The 12,807-nt window shown below is 39.4% G+C and overlaps 1 protein-coding gene across 3 annotated transcripts in view; it reads left to right on the top strand.

The window, feature by feature from the left end:
- Positions 1-729: 729 nt before the first annotated feature.
- rab11fip5a (RAB11 family interacting protein 5a (class I)) overlaps positions 730-12,807 on the top strand; it is a 36,309-nt gene continuing 24,231 nt past the window's right edge. Inside the window, exons 1-3 of one of the 3 annotated variants that reach the window (XM_042388181.1) lie at positions 730-1,102; positions 1,835-1,957; positions 4,859-5,585. In XM_042388181.1, the coding sequence (XP_042244115.1) occupies positions 5,209-5,585 (377 nt within the window). In that variant the 5' untranslated portion in view covers positions 730-1,102; positions 1,835-1,957; positions 4,859-5,208. Of the gene's footprint in view, positions 1,103-1,834; positions 1,958-4,858; positions 5,586-7,684; positions 7,841-12,807 lie in introns of those variants that run through there. The other 2 variants (XM_042388180.1, XM_042388183.1) reach the window with 2 other exon arrangements.

Raw genomic sequence — 12,807 nt, 5'->3', positions numbered from 1 at the left:
TTTTTAAATGCAAAAATGCCAAAAATGTCCCAGTTTTAGCTCCTCAAATGTGAAGATTTGATGCTTTTCTGTGTCATATATGATGATAAACTGACAATCTTTGGATTTTTTGAGGGTTTGGACAGTTGCTCGCACAAAATAAGACATTTGAAGACATTGCAATGAGCTCTAAGAAATTATAACAAGTATTTTTCATTATTTCCTGACATTTTATAGATAAAATGATTTATCGATTAATCATGAAAATAAAAGGCAGATTAATCAATAGTGACAATAATTGTTAGATGCAACCCTACTTAAGTCCCTCAGAGGAATGTGTCTCTAACTTCAGTTTGTTTTGCAGGTCATTCTAGTAATAAGGTGCATAATACTGGAATAATACTTTCCCAGTTCAGAGATAACATGATGCAGCAAAACGTTTTTTATGGAAATATTATTCACTTTCTGGTGGAGAGCTGTGAGAAGATGATTACTGCTCTTTCAAAAGTCCATTAAATATGATGCTATAGCCAGCAGCTGCTTAGCTTAGCCTAGCATAAAGACTGGAAACAGCTAGCTTGGCTCTGTCCAAAGTTACTAAATCCACTTACCAGCACCTCTAAAACTTAACAATTAACATGTTATTTCTTGTTAATTTAATCTGTATTTTAAAAAAACAAACATAAAAACGTCAATTCATCATTTTCTGTGTTGGACTATTTCTTGGCTGGGAGCCGTTACTATCATCAGGAGCGTCTGCTGGTTGCCTGGCAACAGCTCCCGACCAAGAAATATTCCCACATAGTGGTAAATCTCCTGTAAAATGACGTATTGACGTTTTTACATTTTGGTTTTGTACAGATTAAACAAACAAAAATATAATGATCTTGAGGTGGGTTTAAAAGTGCAAGAGGGTTTCAAATAACCTTTGGACAGAGACAAGGTAACGTTAGCTGTTCCCTCCTGTTTCCAGTCTTTATGCTAGGCTAGCATGAAGACTGGCTAACTAGCTGCTAATTTTTGCTTCCCTCCTGATAACTATTTTCAATGGTATTTTCTTACTCAGGAGCATCATCCTTGTCTTTTTTTTTTTTTTTTTTGGAGGAACTGCATCAGTAATAAGGTGGGTAATATTCCATATACAGTACTGTAACAAGATACATATTGTATTTTGACAAATAAAAAAATAACCTTAAGTCAAGGTCCACTCACTAGCTTTTTCTTCTTTGAACATTTTTTTTCTGTAAGAATGACTCCAAACGATTAATCAATCATCAAAATAGTTGGCAATTAATTTAATAGTTGACAACTAATTGATAAATCAAGTAATCATTGCAGCTCAAATTTTAATATTTAATCTGTATATAAATGTATCTCTGGCCTCTTTATTATAATGCTACCGTGTCTGTTCTTTCACTGTTGATTAAGAGAGACTCAGTCGATTAGTCAATTAATCGATTAGTTGATCAACAGAAAATTAATCAGTTGGTGTATTCCACCTGTGAATCAGTGAATGTACCACATACTCAGTTGCTCAAAAACTGCAGAAGTGTCCTTGGGCAAGATGGTGAACATTTAACTGCTCCAGAGCTGCTGCTTTGTTTCCACACCTTCACTCTTGTGAGACTGTGAGATGATGTACATTTACTATAGGAAGGATTCAAATACAGTTACTGTGTGTAAATTAACCAATTAAGAACTCTTAATCTAAATGAGTTATCCCTTTAAACTGTTTGTCAATAAACAGGCTCGGATATGAAGTACAAGTATAGTAAAGGGCGTCCACTTTCCTCTGGTCAAGCAGTGGCAAATTCTTCACTACTTATTGATTTTCTCACATGTAATCTGTGCACAGTTCAGCGCTACATCACCAACACCAGCAGCAACGTTAACTGGCCCACTCCTCCCATCAGTCACTCCCATGGCGGACATAACCTCACACGCATCCCGGGTCATATGAGGACTTTCACAGCAGCAGGTCAGCTAAGTTCAGCCGGGCTGAACGAGGGCAAGTCAACTGGGAACGAATTCTTCTTCACTTTGACAGCTGGCGAGAGGCGAACAGGGTCTTCATAGAGAGGGAGGGACAAAAACAAAACCAGGAGGAGAGAGAACAAGAGTACCAGTTTGCGGATTTTAAAAAAAGAAAGAGCTGAAGACAGGAAACAGCTTGACATTTGACATAAGCAACCACAAGGACACGAACAAATCAAATAGCCTATGTGACAAATATAAGGCAGCGCTGACAGAGAACTTGACTTTCAGGGAAACAGTTTCATCTTTTCCTATAAGCTGTACACCAAAATGAATTATTTAAGAAAAACTCTGCAACATGTGATAATCAGCTATCATGATGTTTGCTGTCATGTACTGGAAACCACTAATATAGCCCAGTCATCATGTGAGAAGACTGACAGGATGTACCAAAAATATCTCAATACGTGGTTGACTTAATGTCGTGGCCATTGGTTCTTTTCATCCAGAATATGCTGCCTGCTGTGCTGCTGAAGAACTCAGAGTGAATGACAGTCATATTAAGCTTCGTAGATTCATCTTTAACCTTCTGCACCACACAGTCCATGGTTGTAATGGTAATATCAAAAACAAAGTGATTTGCCAACAATATAAATACAATCCGAGGCAAAAAACGTGACCTAAAAGTGTAAAAGAAAGGAAAGAGAACAACCAATTGCTCCTTGTTGTTAGTTTACATGTTTTAATAGCCAGTGCAGGTTACATTTATTCACACAAGTGCTACAAGGTTTGCAGGTTTGCATGACGTGAAGTGAGACATTGGTGTGTAGAAACTGAAACGTGTTTTTTTTTAATAATAGGGAACTGATTCTTGGTTGTCACCTAACTTACTGATAATTACAAATTTAGGGTGTGGACTTTATGCTCAGAAACAGAGGAGGCTAAAACTAGTCAAGTTATTGCAAGAAAATAGCAAAAATGGCTGCCAATTACTCTGTTTGAGACATTTGGCCCATTGACAGAGCTTTAAGGAACTGGATGTTGCTGTATATTTAACCTCCACATATACAACAGCATCAGCAGATCCACTCACAGAGAACAAAGACTGCAGTACATCTTCACTGGGTAAATGTGTTGTAAAGGTGCAGAGTTTAACATCCTAGGAGATGTATCAGGATCATAAAAGGTGGCAAAAGTCTGTGTATCTTCTAAAAATTGTCCAGATAAAGAAAATCAATCAGAAATACACTGATGATGACCATGTGATATGGTTAAAAGCTGAGTGGACCTTGAGATGAGATTGTTTTGTCAAACTGCTTTTTCCAAGGTGATGACTGATTGTCAAACCAACACAGACAGAAGCCTGAAAAGTGCTGTGGATGAAATTATAACAGCTACTAAGCTTGCATGTTAACAGATCCGTCTCCATGACAACTGAGTAAACTCTGCAGATAAAAACCATGTAATGCAATTGAAAGCTCTGGAAAAAGATAGTAATTGGACCTTGAGTTGGGACGGTTTTGTTAGTTTTCTGTCAATTTCCTTCCAAAATAAAAACTAGGCCCAGCTTAGTCTAGATTTATGAAAACATGTACAGTTTATATGGTGGAAAGTAACTGAGTACATTTACTCAAATACTATACTCAAGTAAGATTTAATGGCACTTGTACTTTACTTGAACATTTCCACTTGATGCTATTTTATACTTCCACTCTACTACATTTCAGAGGGAAATATTTTAATTTCTACTCCACTACATTTATCTGACAGCTTTAATTACTTTTCAGATGAAGATTTGACACAATGGATAATATAACAAGCTTTTAAAATACAACACATAGTTAAAGATGAAACCAGTGGTTTCAAACCTTTTTGGCTTTTGACGTTTTACAAAAAGCAGTGTGTAGTTGGGGTCATATTTCAGATGTCTATGAGTTGTTAACAACTCCACCAAATAGTGATTTTTCCCTCTAAACTTCTCACATGGTTTCATTTCAATTAATGTTCAAATGATCCAATATTTCACCAAAAAGCAAAGATTAGAGAAAAAGTCCAAAAACTGAAAACAGATTTGTGTATCAGAACTTTGTTTTTTCTTCTTTCCTCTCCCATCAATCATCTCATGACCCCTCAGATTTATCTGGTGACCCTTTGGAGGGGCCCGACCCCTAGGTTGGGAACCACTGGACTAAACTAGCTAACTGTACATAAAGTAGTTGAAACTAGCTCCACCTCCAGCAGCTACAACAGTAACATGCTGCTCTAACACTGATGCTTCAGTATTAGTCAATATTATCAGTCAGAGGGATGAAACGAGTACTTTTACTAGAATACTTTAAGTAGGCTACATTTTGCTGTTAATACTTCATGCAGGACTTTCACTTGACCTGAAATGTTATGAATACTTTTTCACCACTGTATACGTGTATATATTACACACACACACACACACACACACACACACACACACACACACACACACACACACACACACACACACACACACACATCAGTGTGAGACTGATGCATCTCAGGTTTCACACATTATCAACACATTGCAAGTGTTGTGTGAGGATGTGGGGTTTATTTGAAACTGCATTAAAAAAAAAAAACTACATGAAAGCCTCATTTGGCTTTCATGTAGTTCATGCCTTTCAACTACGGCATGTTTTTATAGATTATAATTCAGAGGCCTTTATTGGTGCAACGTGGACAATCACCACAGCCAAATAGAAACGAGTTTTACATTCCTTTCTTTTTTTGGGAGGAGTGCTGTTGATCTGGATGGGTATAAGTCGAGGGAAAACAGAGATATTACACCCTACATTCCAGCACATTTGTGTATTGTAGTCTGTGTACATAAAGCCCATGTGTTGTGGCGGTGCTGAACTTCCTTGTCCTGCAGAAGAAGGAGGACAGAGGCGTGACGTCGCTGCCCGCAGAGAGGCCCATACGGCAGGAGGAGAGAGGCAGGGACGCGCCGTGCGGGGACGGACGCTGCTGCTGCCGCAGAGCAGACTTGCTGCGAGACGTAAGAGCGGCCAGGGCACAAAACAACCGGCAACCACGGCAACTTTGCAGAGACAACAGACAGCCATAATGCGGCACAGCCCGCCAACCCCGGAGCTGATGTGACTGTTCACACCCAGAGCAGGGAGGAAGCGGCGGACACCACCACCACCTCTCCCCGGCGTTTGCCTCGCCTCGTCTCGGGTGTGCGCGGCAGGTCGCTCGGTCTGTCTGGAGGGGGGGGACATGTCCTCGCTAACCGTAGACGAAGACCAGAAATGGGTACCGACACACGTTCAGGTGACGGTGCTAAGAGGCAGGGGATTACGGGGCAAGGGCAAGCACGGTACCAGCGACGTGTACACTATCATCCAGCTGGGGAAGGAGAAATACTCGACCTGCGTGGTGGAGAAGACCACCGAGCCGGATTGGAGGGAGGAGTGCTGCTTCGAGCTGCAGCCCGGCGTGCTGGAGAGAGGCGGGCGGAGCGCATACCCGGCCGCGAGCAGCGAACTCATCCTCACCGTGATGCACCGGGCGCTCATCGGGCTCGACGTGTTCCTCGGACAGGCAGTGATCCAGCTGGATAAGGTGTTCCACGAAAGTAGATGCCTGAAAAACGAGTAGGTTAATCAGTTCACTGTCTATACGTATGTGCGTGTGTGTGTGTGTGGTTTCAGCATGTAGATGAGGGTTACTATGTGATCAGCTGCATGCATGTAGCTTTATCTGCAGCAGCTTCATCTGTTTTCCCATGTTCATTGAACTCATCAGGGTGTTTTTGTTCTTTTGTAGTTGCTACACAGTTTGTTCTGAGGTAAAAAATACAGCTGTCACATTTCTGGTGCTGCATCAGGGCCCTGCAGACACACCCTCCCTCCTCCCACAGATATCAAACTAACTCCGAGCACATCTGACCACTACAGAGCAAAACTGAAGCTTAAGGTTTCCCCCTGAAACCAGACCTTCTAGAAACCTCACTTTCTCCTCCTCCAGGGGGTCAACCACATGGTTTGATTTGTTTGTTTTGTTGAAGGTTCTCAAAATGTTGTTGCCCAATAGCCGAGGCATGACGTAGAGCAGGGGGATTACTGCCTGTCCCAATTCCAGGGATTATCTGACAGTATCATGATCCGAAAGCTTCAAGGTATTTTTAGCATAACATGTTGTTTTACAGAAGCCCAGCAGTTGTAGGACAGGCCTGGCTGTAAAGAAGTTTCATGATGCATAGGTTCAGCTTAAACATTTGCCAAATCTTAGATGGGATTTTCACCTTCAGATAAGTTTTATTTATGACCAATATGTGATTTCCTGTGTTATTTAGTGGTAAACAATAACTGTGTTTTGTTGGTGCACCAACTTTCCCTTAATGTTAGCAAACACTGAGATGCTGAATGACTGTTGTTTGAATGTCCAATCAAGACATCCCATAATGGTTCAAAAATACTTACAAAATGGAAGTTGTGTCCATGTCTGCGTCCCAGCAACGTTCAAATATGTCATTACCATCATCAATGGGCCTGTTCTGCTAAAATTTATTTACACAGTTTGTATTCAGCAGCTTTATGTCCAGATTAACAACTTAATATGCTACACTTAATCCTGATAATAAATGATATATAAGCTGACACACAAGTATCTTAGTTAATACAAGACATATGCATATTGACGTGCAACAGTATATTATATGGATAAATAGAAGAAGATGAACATCAAAAGTACAGCTTCTTGTAGGTAATCTAACAGTTTGAACTTTTAACTCTTTTAATTCCATCTGATGCACTTTTCTCCAGTTTCCACTGTAGCTGGAGCAGGCTAATGCTAATGCTAATGCTAACTCCAAGATGTAAACAGTCGCTTACAGTCCTCGTCAGAACTCTGTGAGGAAAACGGAGGCTCTAAATCTTTTAACTCTTCATCAACATCAGCATTATTCACATGAGATGATGCTTCGCTCATATCAAACATAAATGATCAAAAGTATGAAGATAATACGTTCATGATGAAGATAGGTAACTCAATAATAAACACTTTGTAACTTTTATCCCAGATAAAGCTCACATCATTGCTAAACAGTTAAAAAAGTATAATGTCCAATGATGTTGATTTTTATGTGCGGAGGCCGTCTCTTTAGGACAATCAAAAAGGTGTCTGTATGAAAAATACAAAACGAAACACCCATAGATGTGTTGCACAGCGAAACTTTGAAGTATTTTAAGTGTTTTTGAAGTCAGGACCTGGTGGATCTTTACTGAACGTGGAAAGGACGACACCCTGTGACCCTCCGCTCACACCAGTTTAAACCAAAATTGGACCAGATCTGATTTATTTGATTTAGAAACATTTCCAGTTGATGTTTTAGATAGCTAAAACATTTCCTGCTCTCAAAGTACACTGAGATGCGATGGCACTTTGTTTACATACGTGCGTATAATTACTCTGCTTCATCTTTGTTTACATATTTCCAGACATTTGTTGATAAAGGTAAATTACACCACCAATCATCAGATTTTAGCTGTCAATGGAATGGCATTGCCAAGTCCCAAATTGATTTTTGGGTAGATTTGTCCTTCAAGTAACATCACTCCAGTATTAATCCCAATTTTTACATAATCTCAAGCGTCCCTGCTCATATGACAGCCTGTCCCACCATCCTGACCCCCTGTTGACTGAGCGCAGATTGAACATTTTGTCTAGATGATGAACACGAATGTTCTTCTCACCATCTTTTCATTTCTGTGTCCTTTTTTTTGAAGATTGATAGAAATGACTACCAGCTGACTCGACTGTTCTTTCACTCAGATAGACCTTTTGAATGTGAGATGAAAGGGGAACCAGTCTCCTCCTGATGGCCCCTGTTGAAGCTGGTCACTTGAAGGTTAGAGTCAGCTTGTGATGGTGATGTGTCAGCAGTTTGGTGTCTTGGTACATTCAATGTCTCCATGTGGTATTCAGTGAATCTGGGCTGGTCAATAGCAACGCTTCCTATGGCGAGCACAGCTTGTATATGTTTATGCTTCTCAAAAAACATCCTTGGTTGGACAAAGAACGTCCGACAGAATATAAACATTATTTTAGGAGAATGTTGTTCTCATGCTATGTGAAGCTAGTGCCACAGTATTAGATGTTAAACCATACCCAGTCACAATCTCCCTACCGTTTAAGTTGTCAGTAAGCTTTTAAACCCGGCTTAATGTTGATTGATAAACTGAAATGTCAGCCAAATACATTGTACATGTGACAAGTGCAAAATCTGCACTATGTCATGTCTTTGAGCTCTAAACACAAGCAGTGTGGCTCTGATATTGTGAACAACGTTATTCCATTAGTTTAACATTTTTTAAGTAAAGACAGTTGTTATTGTGCTGCTGTCTGTGGCCTGAACTTGTTGCACTTTGGTTACACCTCAGTCGGTAATGAGTTGGGCTGCATGGGTATCGTTCAAAATGTTTCATACCAATGCCAAGATGATGCCCGAGGTTTTGTATCAATACCAAGATTTTTTACTCATAATGTGTTTTTTTAGGTTAGAAATGTATCTTTTGCTGCACAGTGACCACATGCAGCAATTATGGGATAATGGTAAATGAAAAAATGTAGTGTACAGTAACAGCAGCACAAGTAAAGAAGAGTTAAAATGTTTGTGAACTGACTCAGGAATATTTCTTATGCAGCAATATGTATTTAAAATGAGATAACATTAGCTAGCATTAGCCACTAGAAGCTACTGCACATACCAGACCAAGTAAGGCAGTAGCAATAAAACCCCTGAGTGTCCTGAATTGAGCAACAGTGCATTTTATTGGTCAGTAGTGTAACATAAGATGGTGCAAGAATGTTATGAGTGTGCTATTGTTTCTTTCAAAAGTTACATAGTGTCACTTTAATGCATTAGCTTACCACATATGACTGTTTTTCTACAAAACTTACCCAAGCCAACTTCTGCAAATGCACCAGTGTTTTCATAATGATATGAAATGAAGACAACGGAAGTAATGAAACAAAATGAAAATTGTCTTAATACAAACAGTTGTACAAGCACTTTAAATATAATACAGCATAAAATTAACAAAAAGGATGATTAACATCAAGTAATATAAGCCAGTAACAGAGACTGCTAGCTTTCACTATTAAACCATATTAAACCACAATCATTTGGATTATATGCAATTTTGCTGATATTCACCACATCATAATGTATATCAAAAGCAGGAAAGAAGTTCTTATAAATATTGTGATATTGATTTCAGCCATATTACCTGGCCCAAGCTGCAGACCTAATTCAGTGAAGTATTGAGATTCAATGCCCAGCCATAGTGATGACACAGCAGTCATTTTGCCTTTCGGTAGCATCAAATGTTTTATTTAACCAGGAAAGCCTTGTTGACATAAAAAATGTCTTTTTCAATAGTAACAGAGAGCACAATATATTGCACAAATCAGAATTAGACAGAAATTGGATTGTAAAATGATGAATACAGTTTTAAATACAACCATGTAAAAGATTTCATCCTTGAAATAACCTATATAACACCTCAAAACAACCCAAAAGCGATCTAAAAACCACAAAACCCCCCCCCATAAAAAAAACGCAATATCTGCAACAATGATTTTAATTCACAAAGGCCATTTTTTCCTAATATAGAGATCAGAAGATAAACATTCACAAGTAGAAACGGATGATCGGTTTTATCTCACTTTCTCTCGTCTCTGAAAACTGTGAACCAGATGGAGACTGGCTCGAAACAACACGGAGCTGTACAGTGTTGCACTGTTACAGTATATTTACACTTTAGAATGATGTGTGGTTTTGGGCTGTTCCCAGCAACACCCCTAATGTAAAGCTGTGTGATATGTGTTATCTCGAGGCTCTCGTGATAGAATAATAATAGGTTCTTCAAGGTTGTCGTTTTGTTTAAGGAGAGCTGGTGATAAAACCTAGAAGGAGAGATGAATGCTGGCCGTAAAATCTGATAATAAAAACGCACAGAAAGAATAAGTGCAATCAATAAGCTGCTCAGATGAGATGGAGGAAAGAAAAACAAGTGCTTTTTTAAAAGAAACGCACCTGAACACAAACAAAGCAACAACAAATGATTAAGATGAGGTGTGAAGGTTTATTAAAGTCACTCTATGCACAGATGACCATGTAATATTTCATTTAATAACACAGAAAATGCACTCACTGGGTTTTCAGTGACAGTAGTGTTACATTTATTATCGCAGAGGTTGTAACCGAAATGTGTGTTGGCCAAGGCCCTGCCAAACCTCTTTCACTTTGCAACTTCTAATATTTATAAAGCCCTTTACAGGAGGTGGCGGCTTCTTGGTGATATAGTGCTCTGGGTCATATTTTTCATCAAATGAAGATATGGCAGGTTGAAATGGGCCTTTTTTACCAAACTTCAGACATGTTTTATCCTCTGAAGAATTCATCACTTTCAGTACAGTGTACTTCTGAATCAGCATGTTCCAGTCACAGTCAGGGGGGGAATGAAGGATGAGGTTTGAATCTGGATGTGGTTATGTTGGATGTCGGGGAGGTTTATTCCGCACATCAGATCTTGAAAGAAACAGTGATGATTAAACCAGAGGTGTGGACTCGAGTCACATGACTTGGACTGGAGTCATGAATCATATGACTTGACAAATTTTAACAGACTTCTGACTCTACATCCACACTACCAGCTGTGTTAGGCTGTACTTTTAGGGTATTTAGGACACAATGGTGCTTTGCAGGAAAAGTCAGGGGGGTTCAACCTCTGAGGACCATGAATGTCTGTACCAAATTTCATGAAAATCCATCCGATAATGGTGGAGACATTTCCCTCAAAAACGCAAATGTCAACATCTTGGTGGCACCAGAGGAAACTCACAAAAGAGGATTATGGTTCATCCTCTGGGATCTATAAATGTCTGTACAAAATATTGTGTCAACCAGAGTAGATGTCGAGATATTTCACAGGAAGTGAAAGCTTTGGCTGGCAGAAAAAGTAGCGCTAATGATTTAATGATTTGGATGGCTACCAAAATCATTAGTATTCATCCTCTGGGCACCATGAATGTCTGAGAAATTTCAGTCTGGACCAAAACGGTGGACTGACCAACAATCTGACATTGCCATCCCTAAAGTCATGCTGCTAACATGGCTAAAAATGACTTAAATGATTAATCAGTTATCCAAATAGTTGCCAAGACTTGTGACTCGCATATCCCACCAATAGGTATTGATAAAATTATTAGTCAATAATTGCTTAGTTGATCAGCAAAAAAACAGTTTTGCTAACTGATTAACCATGAACAAAACAAGCAATTTCAAAACTAGGTCTCTGGGAGATTATGAAGATTTCTGACATCTTACAGACTGACTAAATAATTTATTAAACATGAAATAAACAGTAGGAGGTTGCAGTCTTATGATGAGACAAAAACACTATGAATAACTAATGTGCTAAGCATATATTTGGGCTCACAGATTAGCAGTTATAGTAGCAGAACAGCCGTATGTTTGTGTTATTCTAAGAATGTCCCCAGATGTGTCTGATCTTTACTCAGCAACTTTCAGTTGCCCTCAAACGGGTGGCATGGGAGGATGCAGTGGCCTTGATGCATTTGCATGCTGAACTATCAGTGCAGGGCAGATTCCAGGAAAGGTGGGCGTTGGGTAAATTCCCCTACAGGGTCTGTCAGGAGGAAGCTACACAAAACACTGTCAGATTAGCACACTGTGGACGAAAGCTAGCAAGCAACCCACGTTATTAACAAAAGAAATCCTTTTGCAGTGCTCTTTGGGTGGATATGGAACTTATACATTTTGCCCTCATAATCAAAATTCTTCCCAAGAGGATCATTTAAAATTTCAGCTCTTTTTTTCCTGCAGGTCAAGGATTCACGATATCGGCTGGGTGTTTCTTGCAGTGCTGATGTTATGATTTAGATGTTAGATTTAGTATTTTACAACCCCTCCTTTCTATTACACTGCTGTCTCAGGCTCACTGCCATGTTGCGTATCTATAGAAAGCAAACCTCTGTTGTTTCAGGCCTGAGTGTTACTGAGAACTGAACCTCCATCTGCTGAGTGAGGAAGAAAGACTGTGTGTGTGTGTGTGTGTGTGTGTGTGTGTGTGTGTGTGTGTGTGTGTGTGTGTGTGTGTGTGTCTGACTGATTGTGTCTGTGTGTGTGTGAGTGTGATGCACATCCAGAAAAATCCTCTGCTAGTAGCTGCAGCCTAGAGAGAGTATAGTCTAATGGACATTGTAGGTTACATAACAGTGTAACCTGACAAGTCATCCTAGATAATATAAATGTGGCTCTGCGTTTTGAAAACAATTTTCTACGGGGATTTATCAGATTAACTCATGTGAAAAACGTTTTTATAGGCAGCAGGATATACAGCATCCCACATTTTACTCATATTGTTGCTATCCTATATTCCTGAGTCATGTAGAGGCTCTGCAGTTGCATCACTAATCTCCCAGCAGCCCCTCTGGCATTATCAAGGAGGTACAATGGAGTTAATAAGAGAAGACACATTCAAATGATTACTGTGGTTTAGGTTAAAGACATTCTACCAGTGTTTTTATCAGAGCAGAACAGCCAGATGAGGTTCAGACGAATTGTTTCCAGATCTAGGTCACTGTGACACAGCAGTCTAAACTGTCTTGTCTTATGTTTGCTAGCTAATTAGCCAGAATGATAATATAAGCAAAGCAGTTATTGTTAAAGGGGGCATAACATCCACATTTCCAGGTCTATATTTATATTCTGGAGCTCTACTGGAATAACTTCACAGTTCAAAAAACTCCTTATTTATCTTATACTGACCCTTTATGCAGCCCATCAGT

Source organism: Thunnus maccoyii, chromosome 16 (assembly GCF_910596095.1).
Source record: "Thunnus maccoyii chromosome 16, fThuMac1.1, whole genome shotgun sequence".
Taxonomy (NCBI): domain Eukaryota; kingdom Metazoa; phylum Chordata; class Actinopteri; order Scombriformes; family Scombridae; genus Thunnus; species Thunnus maccoyii.
This window is presented reverse-complemented; position numbering and strand designations above follow the sequence as displayed.